At 40.2% G+C, this 24248-nt stretch overlaps 2 protein-coding genes across 2 annotated transcripts; both read right to left on the bottom strand.

The window, feature by feature from the left end:
* Positions 1–102: 102 nt before the first annotated feature.
* Positions 103–24248, bottom strand: LOC126380763 (UPF0605 protein CG18335-like). Its single transcript, XM_050030359.1, has 8 exons — positions 24202–24248; positions 20781–20919; positions 19139–19235; positions 13552–13727; positions 12796–12958; positions 11163–11301; positions 1004–1102; positions 103–184 (listed from the first exon to the last, which is right to left on the bottom strand). Exons 1-8 carry the CDS (start codon positions 24246–24248, stop codon positions 115–117), a joined length of 930 nt encoding a protein of 309 aa, XP_049886316.1. The 3' UTR covers positions 103–114.
* LOC126380290 (elongator complex protein 3) lies at positions 3200–11019 on the bottom strand. Its single transcript, XM_050029596.1, has 7 exons — positions 10386–11019; positions 9577–9741; positions 8877–8991; positions 6897–7147; positions 5612–5777; positions 5057–5269; positions 3200–4139 (listed from the first exon to the last, which is right to left on the bottom strand). Exons 1-7 carry the CDS (start codon positions 10946–10948, stop codon positions 3945–3947), a joined length of 1668 nt encoding a protein of 555 aa, XP_049885553.1. The 5' UTR covers positions 10949–11019; the 3' UTR covers positions 3200–3944.

Here is a 24248-nt window from a genome sequence, read left to right as displayed (position 1 = left end):
GTTGACATCAATTTTAGTTTCTCAAAAATTAGTCACTGGGTTTTGGACCCTGTTCTTCAAGAAAAACAGACGGATTTCAGTATAGCTTGCAGTACCGGCGTGGTTTTAATGACTTCAAGAAGTGAAGTCGCCCCGAAGCCAGCGCTTGGAGTCTCTCGTGTCGTTTCCGTACGTTTTGCCAAACCTGGAGAAATAATAACAAACATTAATACGTCCCTCTGCTGGGCACAGGCCTCCCCTGAATAAACCGGAGGGAGTATGGAGCATACTCCACCACGCTGTTCCAGTGCGGGTTAGTGGAGCTGTTTGAACCTAGCTTTCGAAGCACGGATCATCTTACTTTTTCGGAGAATCAAGCGAATCAACCGGCAATGTCCTTACTAAACAAAGGACATTTTTAAGTGGTTTCGGCAGTGTCCCCATAGGGAATCGAACCCGGACCTACAGATCGGGAACCTAACGGCAACGCTCTAACCACTAGACCTGGAGGCTGTTAGACTGTTCTACAGATTTGTAAGTATAACCCGACCGCGTTACGAATCACCACGCGCTATAAATGCTAAAACGACGAGCGTATATTAATGAATGTATAAGCTAAGTTAGCTTCGTGTTTTTGTTGTATTTTTAACCCCCGACGCAAAAACGACGGGTGTCTGTCTGTGGCATCGTAGCTCCCAAACGGATGATCCGATTTTAATGCGGTTTTTTTTGTTTGAAAGGTATATCAGTCGAGAGTGTTCTTAGCTGTGTTTGGTGGAAATCGGTTCAGGTCTTCAAGGTCATCAGGTCGTTTGATAGCTGTGATAGGAATGTTACACGCTCAATTTGCTTGCAAGCATATGTGGGATCTGACATTTGGAACCACTGAGCTGGTCTGCTGTTAGCGAACTTTATTCTGGTCGGGGTTTTTTAAATTTTTGTATGTCGCGCTGCTTATACATCAATGTTGAACCCTAAGAATTTGTGACGAATCAACCGTCTGTACAAACTAGTCAAGTCTCACCTGAACATGGCGCCAGGCACGTGTCCGGCGTAGTTGGGTAGCATGCCCACGTGCTTGTGGTAGATCTCCGTCGGGTTGATGGACAGCGGCGGGTCCGGTCTGCGGGGTAGAGGTGAGGAGTTAGGAGGAGGGAATGGAAATAGGAACATTTGGAGTGCATTTCTGGCAGTAAGTCATTGTTAAATGCTATTTCGCAATACGGCCGCCTATTTTTTCTTGTATGATTGTGGAATAAAGATTTTTTTTAACGTTAGACGAAGTGCCTGGTGTTATAAACTTTTTGGTAACTTACCGACATGTATCATAACGGTATCATGTACCCACTTTAGAACCCTCTCGCACTATCATATTTGACATTTAACGAGACTTACGGTTTAATTTGTCAAAAAAGTGAATGTGACATGGTTTCAAAGTGTATATGTCGTGGCCAGATCATAGAATTGACCATTTCATGAAATGGTCGATCATTTCATGAAATGGTCGTATTTCATGAAATGGCCAACTTCAACTGACCATATCGTTTAAACGTCAGCGTTTAATGATATTTCCATCCACGTTTGGCCATATCATAAATGTAGGGTGTCCATGATAAGTGGTGTAATAAAAACGCGAAATAAGGTAGGAAATAATGTATTACTCTAGTACAAAGTACAAAAATGTTTAAAAGTCAAATAAAAATTAAAAAGTCATTTTCGATTAACGAAGTGTTGATGTAGTTGACATATACGCCGTAACTGCATCTCGCTTTGAAGTCGTCGTCATATTTTTTGACACTATTTCATGCCATTGGTCATCATTCAGTATACTTTTCGTGTGTAAGATAAACATACTGGCGGCGTAGGGGTGGCCCAAGGGCCACCCCCGCCGCACCCTAACCTACCGTTATACCTTGTAAAAAATATAAAAAAAAGGATTATGATAATTTAAATTATGACAAAAACATTTATGCGTTTTAATAGAATCCCGTTTCAAGTAGTTAATGCCATCTGCGGCAAATCTACAATAAGTCACGTCAAAAAAAGAAACTTTACGGACAGTAGGATCGTCTATATTTTTCTTTTTTAAAATTAATATCTCTTCATTCGCAGTTTTAATTATATCACATTTTGAAATCCAATAATAGTCCATTGATTTACGTAGCGTGGTCACTCGACCTTCATTATTTGCCATATAACCTAAAAATAAAAATAAAGTTGCTGTCTACTGTTAATACGAGTTTTTCTTTTCACCTTAGTGTCAAAACATTGCTTCACTGCACTTTTATCTTGTATTTGCTCATTATTATTCGTATTATTCGCGTTCACACAAGAATAATTATTGTCCGCCGCCATTATGCAAAACATAAACAAAGCGACACCAGCGCCACTACCGGTGGATAATGTTACTATTTTACGATATGATCGCTAACGTTTGGCCATATCATGAAGTAATCATGCATTTAGTTGGTCATATCGTTAAACGTTTTGTGTTCATTGATCTGGCCAAACCACATCATGATGTGGCCAACGAATGTTGTTCTATTTCATGAAATACGACCATTTCATGAAATGGTCGATCATTTCATGAAATGATCAATTCTATGATATGGCCACGATATATACATATTAGTACTCGTGCGTGACCGTACACTGAATATGAGTTATGCCGTCGAAGCACACCCAGAGTACTCCATACATAACAACAACATAATGTAGACAGTGGTACATCCATGAAATAAATATCCACACTTCACTAAGCTTTATATGAGTAGTAAAATAGCCCGTTCATAACATTTGTCAACTATTCTCTCTCTTTATTTAGGAGCTGCGCTCTTGTCGGTGGAGTAATCGCCATTCCTCTCTTCTTTCCGCCAAATCCTTCACCTCCCGATACGACACGACCTGCACCTTTTCTTCTATTTGTTTCACAAACGTTGTCCTAGGTCTACCCCTTCCTCTCTTCCCTTAAATTTTTCCTATGATGTTTGTTGGTTGTTTGTTTGTCAACTATTACCAATTTATAAATATTTTACTGCGCTAGTTCATAGATAAACTAAAAAAAGTGACGTCTATAGTATAATTATTACATCGACGCTGTTCCATATTATGTTTTCCAAGAAACTTTTGCTGAAAATTATGTTTTAAGGCTGAAAAAAATCAAAGTTAAAAAAATCAGATACAAATTATGATTTAATAGCTTTATTTTACACTTTGTTATCCGTAAAAATAAACAACCTTTCAGGTTTCTTTCTAAATGTACATATTTAAGTACTATTTATCGTACAAATAAAACTTATACTTAAAAGTACAATCCAACTATTATACAATGAAGATTATGATATTCTTTCAATGAGTTTTCCAGTTAGTTCCGTCATTAAACAGAGATGGCGTTCACGTCACTAGAAAAACTTTGTATGGTAAAAACATTCCGTTCCACAAAAAAAAAAAAACAAAGAAGTTATCAGATAACATACTTCTTTTTTATCTAATTTTTATCGAGGCTTGAGCCTCTCTTGGTGGTTATACCAAATCAAATCAAATAAATTTATTTGCGAGAACACATAAAATACAAAAAGGTGGTAAAATAATTCAAATAACAATGTTGTGATGTGTGCGGCCTGCATGCAGGCGTATATACATAAAAAAAAACCACCTACATCATACCAGCATCATAGTTTACAGCGTTTAATGATGATCAAATCATCACTTTACAAAAGAACACCTTTACAGCACTACACCATGCTGTTCATATAATAACGATTTATTCCGATAATATTATAATAACTATTTTAAACTACTTAAATTATTTATAAATCACATAAATTATAGCGAATTATGCAAATAAACGGACTGTTTCATTTTGTTTTTATTTATTGCTTGGATTTATTAACTCTCAAAAGTGATTTGAGCTCCATCTCTTATTGAAAGAACTAAAAATAGTATACCTACTGAAAAACTGCTCATTATACAAGCATTTTAACCATGTAAGGGCCTTCCAAATGGTAGCCAATTTTTGCGTAATAGTTTCTAGTCCCCACTCCAGATATGACGGCCATCTTGTCTGAGCCATGTTCCTCACGAGCTATCCGTTCAGCTTCCTCCATGAGAAGCATGCCGAATCCTTGGTGCTGGAACTTCGTTGGGTCTCGCGCGTTCACCTAAAAGTACAAATAAACACAACATAAGATAATGACTACATCCCAATGGGTAGTCAGAGGCACATCCATCGCAAGATGAACTAAGTACTCGTACCCACACCTCACCGAGCTTTCTGTTAGACCAACGTGATAGGCGAGCCGTATCGCCGTCTATAATGTACGAGCCGAATTTGTTTGAGAAAACTGTACTTAAACAATAATTAAAGCACATAATAACGGGTTCTCTCCGCGTTTAAATGGGGATATGAGACGAAATATCGGTAGTCTCATATCCCCATTTAAACGCGGTAAGAACCCGTTATTATGTGCTTTAATTATGATAATAACCGCGTAAAACTTAAAACAATGTACTTAAACAGTTTATTTTTTTTATTCCATTATTAGAAATTAGCCTCACACTCAAATTAGTTTGACAGCTCAAACTATTACCGTCCTTCACTTACGATAAGTGAAAGAAAAGGACAGAGCTAGTTTTAGAACTCAAATTTAATACAAAAAAGTTTGTTCCGACATAACCGGTACCTTTTCAGAATCATAAATGTTGGATTAAAATAACAAGTATGATGTGACTACTATTAAAACAGAGAAGTAGAAAGCCTTGGTGCCGTGGTAGCCCAGTTGGTAGAACGCTTGCCTCTCTGAGGTCGCAGGTTCGAATCTAGCACAAGGCTAAACCAATGATTTTCGACTTCATGTTTGGATCATAAAGGATTATCACGTGCTCAGCGGTAAAGGAAAACATTGAGGACACCCACATTCCCGAGCAATGCATTTTCGGAGTGTGTGACCTAGCCTAACCTGCATTGAGCTGGTTTTCCCTTCGCGGGTTGGAAGGTCAGACAGACAGCCGCGTCTGTAAAAAACCGGACCTGTCTTATCTTCAGGTTGGGTAAGCGGAAGTAAAAACAAATACTCACAGGTACAACTGACCCATAAACGTGCAGCTCTCTAACAATACTGCACTGTTTGAAGTCAGAGTTAGGTCCGGCTTTGAGTTCTGGTCTGTATGTGTCCGAGGCGCACTTGCGAAGCCTCAACAAGCCTACCAGAATGTCCTGCCCTGGGTCTTCATAGGCCAGGAACGTCTCCCAACCCCCATTGGCTACGTAGTCTCGTCTTATTAATTCCACCTGTAAAGTCCGATCAAGTTGGCATCACAGAACATAAGGTGATGATTGTTTTCCCACTGTGGGCAATCTCCAACATTACATCTAACACAAGGACGTAAATTTTATTATTGAAAATTAAGGGAATCACTGAGTAATATATTTGTCACATATGTATATAAAAATAATTACAATCAGTACGTAAAAAAATCCTAAGTAAATTAAAAACATTGGACGTGGATGTTTTATACGTATTTTTTACTAAATAGCAACACAGGGTCGGATGACGTCAGCTGGGCTAACCTTGAAATGCTTGCTGTCAGTTTTGAGCATACGGTATGGTTTTCTTATACCATTGTTTCTTACCTCATAAGGTCTGACCCTGTTGTGGATCTCCTGTATGCCAACCTCCCTAGTCCTGACATCCCGACAGTCCGTACCCAAATCCGCCATACGCGCCAGTGCCAATTCTCTCAAGTTACCATGCTCCACTCCAGAGGAAACCAGAGGCATGGGAATGTCACGTTGGACCCTGGAAAAAGATTTCTTGTACTTAGAAGATGCCTTGAATTGAATTCCTTCCAATTTGCAATTATTTTTAAACTACATACAGATAGAGAACAATCTTCTATCGTGTGGGTTGTAGATTACCAACCCTATAAACTCTGGTGTCATTATGCCGCCAAAGGCCCCTGCCATGGCTTTATAACAACTACTAACTTACATCAGTAAGTAGTAACCGGGACCAACGGCTTAACGTGCCTTCCAAAGCACGGATCATCTTTCTTTCGAACGATTGTTCGAACCGGTGATCAGCCTGTAATGTCCTATAACAAAACTAGAGATCACAAAGTGTTTTTTGTGATGTGTCCCCACCTGGATTTGAACCCGAGACCTCCGGATCAGCCCAACGCTCGAACAATAAGAAGTTTACATAAGTCCCGAATAGCTTAATTACTCTGCGCGCGAAGTTCATTTCTTTAATCTAGAATTTACATGGTTCTGAGTTTCATAATTTTACAGTTTCTACAGCCTCCGTGATCTAGTGGTTAGAGCGTTAGGCTTCGGATATGGAGGTCCGAGTTCGATTTCTGATGGGGACATTATCAAAATCACTTTGTAAAGTCAGTCAGTCAGTCAGTGTTTGTTTGTTGTTTCTTTGTTTTGTCTTTGTGTTCTTTGGTAAAGTCTTTTCATGCCTGAATCGCCTGATTGTCTGAAAAAGTAAGACGATTCCGTGCTTCGGAGGGCGCGTTACGCCGTTGGTCCCGGCTATTAGCCGTAAAAACACCTCCTCCAACCCGCAGTAGAGCAGCGTGGTGGAGTAAGCTCCATAGCTCCTCTGGTTGATTGAGAGGAGGCCTGTGATCAGCAGTGGGACGTATACAGGCTGTTTATGTACATTTTCTACAGATAGGCAAACAGACTGACAGGTGGGTAATTCTCGGCATGTCATGGGAGCATGCTACAGAGACTGCAAAAGATCGCGAGGAGTGTTTATCTGTTATTCGATGTCTAAATTCCAACAGCATAAAGGGATTAGAAGAAAAAGGTAAGGTAGTCTATCATAACTCTTTAGTTATAAGGTTGTTACTAAAAAATCAAATTTTCTAGTCGAACAAGTTGACAAAGATATGAGGAAACGAATTACCTGTAAACCCTAGTCCAGGGTGGGACAAGAGCCAAGATCTTAGCAACCAAGTCCACCAAGGTCGAAGGCGGGTAACTCTTGTACCTTCCAGTCTTCCACAACTCATATAAGCCAGTGCCTCTGATCACCAAAGTTGGATATATCTTCAGACCGTCAGCCCTAAAAGCTGGATTTTCGAAAAATTCTATGAACTGTTCGACGTCTCTTTCAAAGTCCACATTTGGGAGGTCTGGCATCATGTGTGCTACTATCTGGAAGGAAAAATTTGTTTTTATGTTGGCAAATTCTCAAGTTTCAACCCTGGTACTGGACTTGCACCAATGAGTTTATAAATTATCTTAAGTGCATTTATTAATGGCGTTTCGATTAGAGCACTCGAAAAGGTAAAATATTTGGGACTATGGCTGGATTCTTCGCTTAGATGGAGCGCTCACATAAAAGAGACCTGTGAAAAATGTTACAAACATCTCAATGTTCTGAAAGTTTTAGCTGGGAGCTGTTGGTGTCCATCCCAAGCACTTACGTCGACTGTATATTTCACTGGTAAGAAGTCGCCTTGACTATGGAAGCTTTTTGTATGGAAACTCGGCAGAAACACATCTGAATAATCTAACTTTAGTCCAAAACAGAGCATTGAGAGTTTGTGGCAGTTTTATCCGTAGCATACCCATCCATGTAATGGAGAGCGAGCTATCTATTCCACCCCTGTTTGTCCGACGGTTTTGGCTTGGATGTCGCTATTGGTTGAGAAATGCTTCTTACTCCAATGGTAACATTATTGATCAAGTTGAAAAGCTATCAGATGTTAGACGGCATTGGAATGAAAAAAATATGCCTTTACTCATAAAGGTTAATGAAAAACTTAAGGACAAGGAATTGTGTAAGAGCGAGCGGCTGGAGATGTATCTTATGGATGTATGGGTGTCGTATATTGACATAAAATCATGCATAAACCTAGAAATCCGGGGTTTATCTTCAGCCAAACGCAACTACAATAATATGCAATTAAAGTGCCCTACAACATATTGCTCAGCGCCTCGGGCTGCCGAGGTGCACAGGTAGCATATGACATCCTTAGGATTGTCCATGACGTCCAGAAAGTTGGATCATCCATTGCATTACAATGGGTACCATCTCATATAGGGTTGAGAGGCAACGAAATGGCAGATCGACTTGCCAATGATGGAGTTTGTAGTGGTCGGGATGTGCTATGTAAACCATACGCCTCTGAACTGTTTCGAGATATCAGAACTATTTGTTACCAAAGATGGCAAGATTACTTTATAGAGCGCTCAGCAGACAAAGGCATATGGTATAGATCTATATAAAACCTGCCAAATATCAAACCTTGGTTTGATGGTGCTGGTCTGTCGAGGGGCACTTTAATTTCGGCATTTAGAGTTCGTTCTGGTCACATGCCACTTAATAAATTTTACTTTTTAATGAGGAAGAGGGACTCGCCCAATTGTACACGCTGTGGGACTGTCGAGGATCTTATGCATTTCTTGGTGGAGTGTGACCGGAACAAACAGATTAGAAGGAAATTATTCCACCAAAATCTTCATAGAGGAGAGATTGTGTGCCTCTTGGCAGATCCAGTGTCCGTAGCGGCAAGGCTGGTATATAAATTGTACAGTGTCTCTTAGGAGTAACAATCCCTGAACAGCATGGTGTAGTGCTGTAATGGTATTCTTTTGTAAATTGTTGATTTGATCATCATTAAACGCTCTAAACTATGAGGCTGGCATAACCACCAAGAGTGGCTCAAGCCTTGAAAAAAATTAGATTAGAAAATTAAATTAGAAAAAAAAAATCTTAAGTGCAGTTTTCGTAGCAGAAGGTCAACCATTATAGACAGTGATAAGGCTCACCACTTATCATTGGCCTAACAGAAGCTAGTATCACTGACAAACTTTTTGCCAGAATTGGAACCACAAGTTATATTTAATTTTTATGGAAATGTAAAAAATATAAAAATACCTTATAACCAGCATCCTTAGCCAAATTGAAGTTCTCGCAAACTGCTTTTACAGTGTGCCCCCTGTTTGTGTCACGAGCAATGTCTTCATACACAGATTGTACACCAATTTCCAATCTGAAATCAAAAGAGATCATGAATCGCCTTCACCAGTTACACACAGATTCGTACTTTTTCAAAATTAGAATTTATTGTACTAGTTTTTGCCCGCATTTTCGCTCACGTAAATTTCGGGGCAACACAGTTCCACTTTCCTAATGTACCAATTTTCCTACCTTGAAAACTGTGAAAAGTCCCATATTAAATTTTACACCCTCTTTGAAAGGGTTGGGAGCAGATTAGGAAAAAACGTATGCATGATTTTTTTGTTAGTCAATAATAGTTTGCTTTTTGCTTTAGCTTCTACCTTGAAAATTGCAGAATGCTCCATACAAACTTTCACCCCCTATTTTAGGGAAGTGGGGGTTTAGAAAGAGACAAAACATAGCCTATGTCACTCCTCATGCCTTTCACTATCTCCACTTAAAAAATCACATCAATTCGTCACTCCATTTTGCCGTGAAAGACGGATTAACAAACAGACAGACACATACACTTTTCCGTTTATAATAATAGTATAGTATGGATATAAGTATATGTCTTATATATGTATATTTTTGAAGTTATCTTTTCTGTTAAACCACCTTCAGTGATTTTACTGACCTTGTGCATCCATAGTTAAGCATATCACTCATATGCCTCTGCAGACAATAGTCTGGTCTGGTCTCTATTGTAATGCCAATACATTTAGTTTTAGCCTTCTCCGAGTACTTGACTGCTTCTGCCACACAACTCGAAGTATGGCCGGATAAGGCATCATGGAGATTTCTGGAAAAAACAAGAATATTTCAACATAAAGTGCACCTATAATTGGCTTATGTAACAGTCTAATTCCTGATGTAACTTTTATTTTATTTAAATTAAAGCTGTACATATAAGATGTGGGTGTACCTTTTCATAAATAAATAAACAAAGTGGAAATTGTTTTAGGTGTTCTTATGGAATTGTTTCTACTATAAACAAATCTTCAATGTTTTCATCTTTTTTGTATTTAACACCAAAACTGTTTCTTACTAACTAAACTAATTAACTATTGCATCATATTTTATAGAGCAATAAGATATATTTAAATAAAATATGGGAAGACAAGTTATCCCATTATAATATTAATTATTTTTTTTCAATATTTCTTATTTTAATAAAATTACCTATTAACAATACTACCCAGTATAATTTGAAAAATCTGTAAAATCCTATGACCTCACAAACTTATCAGCTAAAATATCAATTTGAATGAATAAATAAAATAAAATTTAATGATTGATCAATGTGGAGGAAGCAAGAGAAAAATCGAACCAAATGGAATTCCATAGTCCAAATAGTTCCATAGTTCCAAATACTTACCACAGTGGGAAATAGGCATGAGTTTATGTATGTATTGTATATTGTAAATAAATTTTATTACAACTCACCTGATAAAATAGTCTCTATAATCCTCAGGCAGACTCATAAAGGTGCCTCCCATAACAATAAACTCCACTTTGTCAACACTGTGACCGAGTTGTTTTAGTTGCTCCACTCTATGACGGGTTTGCAGGTACGGATTGTACCTAGCCCGAATAGCCCTCATAGAGGTAGGCTCGTATCCTGTGTACGACTGGGTAGAGTACTCGAAGTCCGAGTCAGGGCCTCCAGGGCAATACACGCAGATGTTACCCGTAAAGTTTATATGTGGACATCTGTGAGGTTTGCACATAACAGCCACAACCGCAATGCCTGATGCTGTACGTATAGGTTTCGCTTTCAATTTAGGCAAGAGAATTTTCTTAGCATCCGCCGGCACAGCTGCTATGATATCCACAAGTCTGGGCGAGGTCCCCAATCCATACTTCGATGAAATACGCGTTTTCATCTTGTTGAGGTTAACATCTTTCCCTTGACGATGAGCAACTAATAACTCTTGAATTATCTCCGAAATCACAATCACCATCTTCTCTTCTTTAGAGAGGTGCGGCAAGGGTTTCTTCTTCGTCATCTTCTTAAGGTTTTATATCAAATTTGTTCAAAATAAATATCTAATTTACGCGTGTCGTCGCTTTGGAAACAGCTGACAGATAAATGACAGTGACAGTTAAGTGTTGCCAATAACGCAGAATAATAAATGTTGCCATAACAAAACTAAGTACTTTTTAACGAAGTTGAATGGATTTTAGTTAGTAAATAAATGATTATTATCCACTACTACTCACTTGACCACATTAACTGGCGCCCATTCGGTACTCTGCCTCCGCCTGTAGTTAGACGAGAAGTCGCATAGCGCAGAGTTTGTGAGTTTCTTCGACGATTCGCCGAAGCGATGGAAAGCGTACGGTACGTGTCCCGTAAATCCTGCAAGGGCAATTATTTCACAATGTTATACTTCTTATCTTAGCTTTAATCTTTAAAAAACACAGCACAAATCACATGCGAAATAGGTACCTACCTATACAAAAACGAAATAAGGCACAATAGGCACCCGAGAACCACATAGATAGGACCGACTGCTCAAGGTGGCCTCCATTTTTTTTGTCGTGACTTATTGTAGATTTGCCGCAGATGGCATTAACTACTTGGCCGGACGTTGGCCTCCGAAGCACGGATCTTACTTTCGGACAACTGCGGCTCAATCACTAAGACTCAGTTTACTACCCTGAGAGGTAAGGTACCTACTCAATATCTACCTATACCGTAGACCTATATCTACTACCTACAAGTGAGTGACGATACCTACAACGCAACAATCAACGTAACGGTCCGTGGTCCAATGGCTGAGCTTAGACTCAGCTACGATTCAGCGGAGGTCTTTCCAGTGGGGATACATCACAAAAATCACTTTGTGATCCTTAGTTTGGTCACATTGCAAGCAGATCATCGTCCTTCGGAGGGCACGTTAAGCAGTCGGCCCCCATTTATTTAATACTTTTCTCTTGTATCGTGCGGGTTGTGAGGTGGAGTACCAACCTCATCAACCCAATAAAACACAGTACTATTTATTTATGTATGTAGTCGTTACATGAGCCATGATAGAAGCTTCGGTGGCTCAATAGTAACCCTGACACTGGGGTTGATAAGATCGGTCATTGTACTCACAGCCGTGTATAAGTCCCGGCCATCTAGATAACACCCCGAAAAATCTATTAATATTTATGGATCTTTATGAAAAAGTACCTACTAAATAATTTGTCTGAGTACCTAACTAAATCGTTTGAGGAGCTCGGTGGCGCAGCGGTTAACGCGCTCGGTCTGCGATTGTTCGCAAAGGCCGGTCATAGGATGGGTGACCACAAAAAAAAGTTTTTATCTCGAGCTCCTCAAGCCGTTGGTCCCGGCTGCATTAGCAGTCGTTAATAACCACCAATCCGCACTAGACCCGCGTGGTGGTTTAAGGCCCGATCTCCCTATCCATCCATAGGGAAGGCCCATGCCCCAGCAGTGGGGACGTTAATGTGCTGGTGATGATGATGAAATCATTTGTCAATAGAGGTGTGTAACGAACACTTACGAACTGACTCTGTCGGGTTGAAACCCCAAATCTGGTTCCTTATAAAAGATTGATGTAACCTCGCATACGACGACATGGCTTCAATTTAAATAAATAAAATGTAAATACTACACGTAAAACTAGAGCTAAAATTAATAAAACGTCATTTTTACATTTTTGTTGTGACAGTCACCATAGCAACTTTTTTTTCATAATTTCACGAAAAACTTTAAAGGCATCCCAAAGTTTTTTCAGTGGTAATCAGCCAATGTTAAAAACCAAAAAGTTTATGTTATAAAATCACCCTTTACTCAAATTGTCCAAATAGGTTAAATATCTTTTACTGGCTGGTTTTAGCTCACCTTTCTTGATGTATTTGTCAGCATCATTGTTATCCATGAAGTAAGGGCTGATGGAATGCGATGCTGGGGATAGCTTGGCTTCGTCCATAGGTAGGTCCCTCAGTATACCAGCACATTCTGGCCTCACAGCTATTAGTGGCAACTTGAACTCTGCCGTAGCCGACTGTTAAAAAATAATTTAGGGTGGGTACAAGAGATTTATTCGAGTCGGGATTTCTACGTACTTCGTATCATCATATTTTTTCACCGTCTAAACCTTCCCTGGACCTCTGAGGACTAAAATTAGCCAAATCCATTATGTTCATTCAAGCCATTGTGTTCAGCCGTTCTCGAGTTTTAGCAATTATATTACAGAAATTATTTTTTTAGATAGAGTCTATATTACAGTCAAGTCATTCGTTTTTCAAAAATTCCTCTCTATAAAAATATTATTCTCAATTAAAAAAGTTTTAATTTAACTTTTTCTTGAACTTTCTTAATTCTGTCACGAAATCATTCCATGTCCAGCTTTCGTTCTCATTTCTTCATCCATCTCCTCTTCCATCCTTGACTTTCACGTCTTTGCCATCTTCTTTCAAAGGCTTACCATCCAACCAATTGCGAAAGTCCTTCGCCCTCTAGCATTCATTGATTACAATAATGATTTTCAATTTCGCAGGATTGCATTGATTCACGATAGCGTTATCATCCAATTAATTGCAAAAGTCCTTCGCCCACGAGGTAAAAGACGCGTTCCAAAGCAGGATTTTGACTTACGAATCTATCGAACAGGTCCCAGGGTTGTCCTTTCCCGGCTTGAAGGTCAACGACCCTCTCCAGCTGTTGTGTTGCGGTGCGTTGGTTTAGCTGCAGACGCTGGAACTCTGATAGGGCTTCGGTGGCGGCCACAGTGTACCGTTGTCCGAAGAGTGCATTTAGACGAGGCACGAAGCCTATGAAATTGTGTGGGTTAAAAGAATCTCTGTCATATGTGTAGGCTGTACGCTAGGTACTCTACAATATCGCTTTGTCCAGCCAAGTAGTTAATGCCATCTGCGGCAAATCTACAATAAGACACATCAAAAAAAATCCTACTTCTATATCGTTCAGAAGGCTCATAGCGAGTAGTAATATTGAAGATGCTGGTTTTTTTTTAAATTACAAAAAAATATATACGGTCGAATTGAGAACCTCCTCTTTTTTTGAAGTCGGTAAAAATAGGCTCGCGTTTGAGAGCAATCTCACCTGATGGTAAGTGACAATGTGGTCGAGAGTGGATCACGCTTACCTAGCAAATGCCTATTCACTCTAGCCTTGATCACGCTTACCTAGCAAATGCCTATTCACTCTAGCCTTGAAGACTCCCAGATTATAAAGAATTGGAAAACAGACGACGGCAGACAGTTTCAGACCTTTGCCGTTCGCATCAATAAGGAAGAGGCAAAACGTTTAGCGCGGATTGGTGGTATATCCACAACATAAGGATGAAATGCCTGCTGAAGTCTAGTTGTCCGTAGATAGGAGGAAGGTAGGTAAGAAACAAAAGTGAGGCTTGAGTAAGAAGAGGAGGTTACGGAATTCTTACTCTTCAATTAGGTACTTTACATACCCACTTCAACGCTACACCGACAAGAGCGTGGTTCTTAAATTGATGATGATGACCTACCCACTTAAAATTAAAGAATTTTAACTGACGCGACACATTTGTTAGGTAGATCTTAGTTGTAAATTCATCATTATCATAAGTACGTAGGGCCCGGATTTCCAGAAACAATAGGGTTGGGATTTTAAAACGCGCCTACGCGTTACGACGTGAGAGTTAGCTAAGTACTGGAAATATCCTCTAAACTCTTTCAAATTCTTTATATCTAAGTATTCCACTACAAAACTCTTCATTACTAAACATCCTTGCAACACATGAGAATATAAAAATAATTGTAAATGAGATAAGTAGTTCCGTTAGTTGCACATTTGCGCAAGCGGCGCGGCGCAGGCGCAGAGCTAGTCGCAATCTGATAGCGACATAACTAGAGCGGCGGATAAAGGGCGAGTACCGTTTTATTCTCAAGAAACAAATACAGAGCCGTATTAGACGGTATAAACATAAAGCATAAGTCAAGTTCACGACTATATCCCAATGGGGTAGTCAGAGGTACATCCATCGCAAGATGAACTAAGCACCCACGCCTCACCGAGCTTTCTTTTAGTCCAACGTGATAAATGCTAACCCGTATCGCCATAATGTTCGAGCAAACTGTGTTAGTGAAACTGTACTTAAGAATTTTTATACCTCACTGGTACCGAGATTCGAACCGGCGCACCCCGTTTGAGAAGCAAGCCAGTGAACCACAGGACCACAGTGACCCAGTAATACTAAATAAGGCGGTATAATGAGTAGAGAAGAGAGATATTCGATCCTGACGACCCGATTACACTAGCAATAGAGGCGGCCAATCCGTTCGCGCCAACAAACACTTTAGGACCCCGATTTCCCTCATTCGGCGCTTACCGCTATCGACCCACTAGGGTCGATTAATTCTTTCAAATATGATCCTCTCAGACGACGCCCTGAGCCCAGGTTCGCGCCCAACTGACATTAACTTCTTGGCCGTACAAATGGGGAGCGCTGCGGACTTTACACGGTACAAAATTTAAGACAACATGCCTGAGGGTGCCCAGTTGGGCTGGATCCTCGGCTCAGGGCATCGTCTGAGGGGATCATATTTATTTGAAAGAATTAATCGAATCTAATGGCTCGGTAGCAGTAAGCGCTCTTCTTCTTATCGTGTGGATTGTGAGGTGGAATACCAACCTCATCAACACTGGTGTCAGGGTTATTATCGAGCCGCCAAAGGCCCCTGACATGACTCATGTAACGACTACTTACTTACATCAGTAAGTAGTAACCGGGACCAACGGCTTAACTGCCTTCCGAAGCACGGATCATCTTACTTTCGGACAATCAGGTGATCAGCCTGTAATGTCCTAACCAAACTAGGGATCACAAAGTGGTTTTTGTGATATGTCCCCACCGGGATTCGAACCCGGGGCCTCCGGATCATGAGCCCAACGCTCAACCACTGGGCCACGGAGTAAGCGCTGAATGAGGGAAAGCTGATTGCAGACTCAGAGCTAACGCTATGGGAAACTGAATCAGATGGGCGCGCTAAGCTAAACCAGCTTCGCTTAGCTTTTGGTCTACATTCTGCTTGATAGTAAAAATAATGTATTATCAATCTGAATCCGTCGCTGAGCCATATATAGGTATAATCTAACATGTGTTAGGTCAGGTATGTACTTGCTACGCCTGTTATTTGCTTAGCTAGGAAGTCCCTATCTTGTTCACCTCTGCAAATACTTACTAATCTATACATATATAAACTAACGCCATTTCCCCCCACCGGGGTAAGCAGATTATGGAATTCCATTTGCTTCGATCCTGACACTTCTCTTGCTTCCTCCACATTCATCAATCGTTCTGCACACGCACGCCGGTTCAGAGTAGATCGTACTGACCCTTTTCTAAGAACATCTCCAATTTGGTCAATGTACGTCCTTCCAGGTCTTCCTCTGCCAGCCCTACCACTAACCATCGATTTATAGGTACATTGCTTTCGTAATCCTATTATCCTTCACCTGCTCTGTGTGTCAACTTAAGAATCCCTTCTCATCACTAATCTATATACGTATAAAAGCGCTATACGAATCTTTCGCTCATCACTAAATCTCAGAAACTACAAGTCTCAAATTTTGCACGAGGGTTCAATTTAGGACGTAGGTGCTCACTAAGACAGAATTTTGCGGAAATTCAACCCCTAAAGGGATAAAAAAGTATGGCAAAGTCTGTATGAAGCTTCTATAGTTTTAATAGGAGAGTTCCACGTGAACGAAGTCGCGGGTAACAAACAGCTAGTCACAAAAATGTTGGCACGCCTAGATAGGTAACAATGCAAAATCATCATCTCCCTAGCGTTATCCCGTTTGTCACATGGTCCACTTACCTAACCTGAAGATTTGACAGGTCCAGTTTTTTACAGAAGCGACTGCCTGTCTGACCTTCCAACCCGCGAAGGGAAAACCAGCCCAATTTATGTTACGTCACCTACCTCCGAAATTCATTTCTTGGGAATGTGGGTTTCCTCACTTCTCTTCACCGCTGAGCACGTGATAATCATTTATGATCCAAACATGAATTCGAAAATGGTAACGATGCAAAATGTTTCAAAAAAATGTTTTATGTTAGACATACACCTACAGACAGGTGTTTGAAAGCTAAATGCTTGCAAGATTGATATCAGATGACATGATGTAAATGGACAAAGCACAAACGCTCCTAAACCTCGCTCCTTTTGAACAAAGCATAATTATTTCCCCAACATGATGAAACGCGACAAAACTGTTGGCGGATCTAGACTGCGACTAAATGTAGAGCTGGGTTGAGACACGAATGATACATTAGCACACCCCGGACACTTCATACAAAACCTCGTTTTACACGGATACTACACATTAACACAATACGCATCAGTGTGTGTGACAACTGACGCCATACGAATGAAGACGTTTTTTTTGACGTGACTTATTGTAGATTTGCCGCAGGCGGCATTAACTACTTGGCCGGACAAATGGGGAGCGCTGAAGGCTCTCAACGTTTAAGACAACAGGCCTGAGGGTGCCCAGTTGGGCGCGAACCTCGGCTCAGGGCGTCGTCTGAGAGGAAAAATATTTGAAAGAATTAATCGAACCTAGTGGATCGATAGCAATAAGCGTTGATTGAGGGAAGTCGTCGACCACGCCGGCGGGGTCGGTATCGGGGTCCTGAAGTGTTTGGTGTCGCGAGCTGATTGGCTGCTTCTATGGCTAGAGTAATCGGGTTGTCGGAATCGGGTCGAATGAAGACTAAAGACCGAGGGGGGTGAGGTGAAACCTAGCTCAGCCGCTGGTGGGTAGCAAAGAGTTGCCGTTCTATACGTAGTATTATTCCTTATTCTATGACATTAGTCAACACCTCCGCTGATGGCCAGATCTCAGGAAACCGCATACCGATACCGGTCCGTGAGTCACGGTACTGAATCATCAACCCGGGTTGCGTTGTTTAGGCTTTTGTGCGTGTGTCGAGGGCGCTTAGGGACGGTACTGAAAAGTATCGGCGGCCGAAGAACGTAATATACGATCATTACTCTAGCCATAGAGGCAGCCAATCAGCTCGCGAAACACTTCTAGACCCCGATACCGACCTCGCCGGCGTGGTCGACGATTTCCCTCAATCAGCGCTTATCGCTATCGACCCACTAGTTGATTAATTCTTTCAAATATTTTTCCTCTCAGACAACGCTCTGAGCGGAGGTTCGCGCCCAACTGGGCACATTCAGGCCTGTTGTCTCGTCAAAGACCCCTGACATGGCTCATGTAACGACTACTTACTTACGTAAATAGTAACCAGGACCAACGGCTTAACGTGCCTTCCGAAGCACGGATTATTTTACTTTTTGGACAATCAGGTTATCAGCCTATAATGTCCTAACCAAACTAGGGATCACAAAGTGATTTTCTCAACCACTGGGCACGGAGGCCGTTAAGGGATAAGGGACTATAGATCGTCGCCACAAATATTGACCAGCGTCTGCGCAGCGCCTAATGGTTTTGTCTAGAAATGAGGCTGCGTTTTGTTGACCGTATGCATTTATCTATACAAACGATGGCTAGGAAAGCGTCAAGCGTGAATAGCGTATCGCTTTGCAAACCCCCGTGTGTGAGGCAATGGATGTAACTTTCTATCGAAGAGGACGTGTCGGATTGTGAAGCGATAGGTACTGGTGGGTTAAAAAGGCCACATCAAAGCAATTCACCTCAAAAACAATATAGCAATCTGACTTTTTTTTGACGTGACTTATTGTAGTTTTGCTGCAGATGGCATTAACTACTTGGCCGGACAAATGGGGAGCGCTGAAGGCTCTCACCCGGTACTACGTTTAAGACAACAGCCTGAGGGTGCCCAGTTGGGCAGCAATTTGACATTTGCGCATATAAAAGTAAGTGCGCAATGCAAACAAATGTTAAATAGTAATATTGCTTTCTTAGATAAATTGCTTCGATGTGGTAGGTAAAGTCTACGGACTGTATTTCGCTCGCGAGATCGATATTTTTGTATGGAGAGTCTGGAGTGTGCAATTAGGTCAACTTAGGGGCTTAGGGAGTGTAATTCTCTGCTGTCATCTGTATTTCCGAATGCATATAACCCGGGTGCTTTCAAGGCCAGAGTGAACAGGCACCTTCTGGGCGAGCTCCATCTTAGGCCTAGTCAATGCCTTCGGGCAAGTCTGAGGCCAAGAGCAAACCCAACAAAGGTAAAAAAAAAACTTACCCTCATATCCCGGTATCATAGGATGCTTGTATACTGGATCCCCATTGCGGAATCTTGCGTTGACAGTGTCGATATCTGTCTGTGCTGGACGGTAGATCTGGAAGAAGATATGAACAGTCAACTGCAAATAGAAACTCTGTAAGGTCACGTATAAAATATTAAATTCATCTTTTTTGGGGTTATGTATACTTTTTTACAATAAAATACCAGATAATATTTTAAATGACAATGGGCACTTTTGTATGAAACTTGGTCCAAGAACCTCCACTGATGAGACTTATATATGTAATGTAAGCTTATTCTTTTCCTATGATTCTGGCAAAGTTCTATCAGATTCTGTCCCGGGGTTCTTTTTTTACGGCCATGTTTGTCCTGGCTAAAAATGTGATAAAATACAGTGGGAGCTAAAATTGACTCTAGATTTGTTGTTGAATAACTAACTCTACATAAATAATTATGTATCATATTGTAAATCATTTTCAACAGGATCTTTTCCAGAATCCGAAACATAAAAAAAAAATGTTCATGTAAGCGAATTATAGTCAATTTACATCTGCCCGTAGTTGCCCGGGAGTATGTAATGTAAGTAGTAAGTACTTAGTTTTTTTTTTTGAAGTTAGGTAATCACTTTCCGGCCAAGTAGTTAATATATTTGTGGAATAGAATAGAAATAGTTTATTATGAAAGGACGCCACACACAAAAAAAAAGACAACAACATCATATCTCCACTAAAACAATTACAAAAAAGCAATATGGATGTTAGTCGAAATGATCATAAGGTGGTGGTGGACGTCCTGAGATAAAAGGGCCTCACTCAGCACAAGTCGCGGCGTGAACCACGACGCTGATATTATTAAGTCGCCAGAAAGAATTCACTTTAAACGATAGTTACCTAGTCAAGTCGTTTTTCATTTTTTATTTTGGTGCAATAAAGTAAGTACCTATACTTATTTGAATTAAATTCTCATCTAATAATACAGACAAAAAATACTTCTTTAAGTATCATCATCATCAGCCCATTAACGTCCCCACTGCTGGGGCACGGGCCTTCCCTATGGATGAAAAGATCGGGATTGAGATCGGGCCTATCGGGTTCTTTAAGTATGTTTTTATTTATTATTTAAACGGACCCTGTGAAAAACGACATATCGCTAGGGAGATGACGATGATGAAAGTAATATTTGAATTTGACTGAGTATAAACTGGCATTTATAAATTGGTGTCATTTACAATGATGCGAAGACCCTACGCATAGAGAAGCAATTGAAAAGGGATCAGGTTACAGGGAAGTATCTTATTACTTAGTGCGAGTATTTTTCAATCATCATGTTGGTACTGGTTGGCACTGATCTATTGGACAGATAATATCCTGGATTAAAAGCTGTTGACTGATTGCTTCACTATTATCTCATATCTGATAACAAAACTGGAAATACAGAAATCTTGTGATAACGTTATCCCGGTTCTGAGTAAATGATAATTTACGCTTGTAGGTAAGTAACAGCCTCCGTGGTCTAGTGGTTAGAGCGTTGGGCTCACGATCTGGAGGTCCGGGTTCGATTCCCGATGGGGACATTATCGAAATCACTTTGTGAGACTGTCCTTTGTTTGGTAAGTACATTGCAGGCTCGAAATACTTGCCTGGAAGTCATCAGCAGTGCGATCGGAGAGGACCAATCTTTCCGAGTGCTGGACGCTGGGGTCCAGCAGGATCTTGTGGGTGGTAGACCCGTAGGTGTCGCCGATGCGGTACTTGTACTCGGGACAGTGACCGGTGTAGCTGAATACGAAAAAACCTTCGATTTGACTGTTTTTATTTTTTCGCCTAACGGTAGGTACACATCCTTAGGAATAGTTATGAAGTAAAATAAAAGAATTATTAAAAAAGAGATAGCGACAAAATTATGATTTCTAAAGTAAGGTAGAAAATCTAGAAAAAGATACGAAATGGGTCATATCTCCTAAACCGTAAACAATCGCTGAACATACATGGGGATGTTTCTGGTAGCCAATGAGTCCCTCTACCTATTTTTTCATTTTGGACCTTAACTTCTGGGCCATCCTGTATAGGTGTCAAATATCAAAATGATTATTTTTTAATGTCATAATTAAAGAGAAACTTGTTAAAGGATTTTAGAATAAAAAAAAATAATGTTATGTTATTCAGAGGCGGAGGATAGGAGTCCTAGTACGGCTTTGAAATAGACTACTCTGGACGCCATCACACTCTCGTCAAACAGAGTACTGCGCGGCGGAAGGCAAGAGGGAAACTACTGTTCTATTTTTCCCTAAAAAGTAGCATGGAGAATGCTACACCGACAAGAGCGTGGCTCTTAAATTAGTGATAATGATAAGTATTTCGTTGAATCACATTTTTGACAGATCTCAGTCAGCGAGTTACAAAATAGGCCTCAGAACAGGAGTGCATAGACCTCGTATAACGAAATAGACAACCAATCTTCGTAAAAAGTGCCCGCGGAGCATCTTGTCACAAGAGACGGCGTGTAACGACACTGTACAACCAATATTGCACTTTATTTGAACAACCATAACATCTTAATTTGAGGGATCGAACTTATACTATCTACATAACTTAATGTATACGTATTTATAACACGGTTCGGACGCTTTTTTAGAAAAACTCCTTAGCGAATGTGAGTCTATTTGTCATAGTGTATGGCTGCCATATTATGTCTTAGTGATGAGATGACTGTCTCTTGTGCCTACCCCGTTACCAACACGGCCGTGGTTTTTATTAAGTAAGTAAGTATGTATATTATGTAAAAATAACAATTATTTATTGGGCGGGAGGCAAGAGGGAAACCACTGCCCTATTTTTCCCTAAATAAGTATCATGGAGTATTAAATGCTACACCGACAAGAGCGTGGCTCTTAAATTGATGATGATGATTATGTAAAAATAGCCCATTCTAGAATATACCTACTGACCTTTCTCAAGCTACAAAATAAAGGCTCATTATAACACGATCCCTTACGTTTGGATGTTACGACCTTCAGACCTTATACGTCTAAAGATAAAAGGACAAAGCTGGCCCAATATGGAATCGGTTCAAGTTACGTTACATGCAGTTTACCAACATGTATTTGCGCTTGACAAAATGCAATCCCCTAAAAGTTTTCTTATTAAAAATCAAGCCTGAACTGCAAATTTATCGTTGTTTTTGGCGCAAATGATGGCGCCATTAAAGCCGTCATGACGTAATTCTGGCTTAATTTTAAGTCCCATATTTCGACTTGTCAAGATCTTGAACCAATACGTTATTCTGTGTATTTATTTGTTAATGCTTTGCAACAATCTTGTGTAATCAAAAACGATATCTTTCAGAGCATTGCGTTGGTTGGTTTCTTTCGATAATTTTAGATGTTATCAAAATGGTCGCTATTTTCACGCTTCAAGGTAGATATTGATCTTAATAGCTGCCACTGTGCTTACTTATATTTCTTGTAGGTAGTGGAAATATCGCTTTACTAATTCTACGTTAGTACTGTGGTTATTTTAAGTTACTGTTTCGATACTAGATATTTGAGCTAGATAGACTGTTATTTATTGTATTGCACTAAGTTAGCGATCCCCTAATTAGTGATACGTGGACGTACCCCTAGGGGTAGATACAGTCAGAAGCAAATAGTGACAGTGAAGATACCTACACATAAGAATTCAAGGTGACCGTATAGATAGTAAAACAAGTGACCAAATACATCGGCACAACCTGCGTGTTCAAAAAGTTGGCAACAACCTAATCGTCCAGATTCGCGATACGCTTACAATGTCAAATAGTTCGGCTCAATTATGTCGTCGTAAATATGACAACACTCACTGTGCCAATGGTATCCAAGCAGTCAAGATGTTCAAAAATAACTTTTTGAATACGCAGGTTGTGCCGGTGTTTTTGGTCACTTAGAGTGTTACTATCTATACGGCCACCTTGAACGTTCCTAATTATTGGAAATTCTGAATGTTGTTAACTATAATACCTTGACTGTCACTATTTGCTTCTGACTGTATGTAAAGGTTTCTAAAAAGGGTATGGGAATTTGGAACGCCTCACTCTTTGATTTCCCACTATTTCAAGTTTCAGGCTTATTCATTTTCGTATGGTAAGCGAAAGGTACATTATACAACTGAAGGGTCATAAATATAGGGGTAAAGGCACAATCGTTTGTAGGGCAAACATAGATCACATTTGACCATCATAGTAATAAAGTTTAGTTTTCCATCCGAGTCTGAAGTTGTGTTTTTTCTCTAGCTTAGTATTAAGCGAAAGAAGCAACCGGATATTGATGCTGGAACACTGAACGAGAGACCTAACCGCTACACGTCAATGAAGTATATATTTAGTGACAATTTTTCACTGCATTTTCCTTAAATTATGATCAGTTCGCCTGAAGAGTACCGTTTCTAAATAACAGTGAATAATAAGCACATACGTGGTATACCACACACCTAATAAAGTGTATGATTTCCGAGAATCTTATGAGTTCTAGCGATACTTATGCTTATTATTAAGCAGAAAAGATGATTATAAAATACAGCTTTGAAATTAATATAGGGGCATAGAATAAGGAATAATCTACGTATAGAATGGCAACTCTCCGCTCCCCACCAGCGGCTGAGGTAGGTTTACCTCACCCCCCCCCCCCCCCTCGGTTTACTTTAGTCTTCAATCGCATGGCCGTCAGAGGTCACGCACACAGGCGCGTGTACGATAACGTCAATGTGTAGTGTCTGTGTAAAATAATGTCTTTTGTATGAAGTGTCCGGGGTGTGATAGAGGTTCTGAAAATTCCGTTAGAAATGTAGGTAATCATACTGAAGAGGATTATGATCAATTAGATGATAAGCAGCTAAAAGCATTCTAGTTTTTTTTACTCCCAGTCCTGTACATAGTCACGTATCCCGGCGTGGGCAGAGGCTGCTCCTGATGTTAGGTCTATTATAAAAAAATATAGAATAATACCTACTAAGTATGATGGTTGAAAATCTAGTTTCCTAGCTCTCTGCCCACCTCTATAGCGACATAGCGAGGTGATAAGTACTAACCCAGGGATGTAATGTGGTTGTGCTATACTGACTAAATCCAAAGCCAT

The sequence above is a fragment of the Pectinophora gossypiella genome, chromosome 3 (assembly GCF_024362695.1).
Source record: "Pectinophora gossypiella chromosome 3, ilPecGoss1.1, whole genome shotgun sequence".
NCBI classification, from domain to species: domain Eukaryota; kingdom Metazoa; phylum Arthropoda; class Insecta; order Lepidoptera; family Gelechiidae; genus Pectinophora; species Pectinophora gossypiella.
This window is presented reverse-complemented; position numbering and strand designations above follow the sequence as displayed.

Coding starts and splice junctions, on each gene's coding strand:
- LOC126380290 (XM_050029596.1), bottom strand. CDS start 10,948: ATGACGAAGAAGAAACCCTTGCCGCACCTCTCTAAAGAAGAGAAGATG. Junction 9,742..10,385: donor TATAGAGACTATTTTATCAG/GTGAGTTGTAAT, acceptor TGTTTTTTCCAG/AAATCTCCATGATGCCTTAT. Junction 7,148..8,876: donor CTAAGGATGCTGGTTATAAG/GTATTTTTATAT, acceptor TTTTCCTTCCAG/ATAGTAGCACACATGATGCC.
- LOC126380763 (XM_050030359.1), bottom strand. CDS start 24,248: ATGGCTTTGGATTTAGTCAGTATAGCACAACCACATTACATCCCTGG. Junction 1,103..11,162: donor GCGCCAGTTAATGTGGTCAA/GTGAGTAGTAGT, acceptor TCTACCCCGCAG/ACCGGACCCGCCGCTGTCCA. Junction 185..1,003: donor GTGCCTGGCGCCATGTTCAG/GTGAGACTTGAC, acceptor TTATTTCTCCAG/GTTTGGCAAAACGTACGGAA.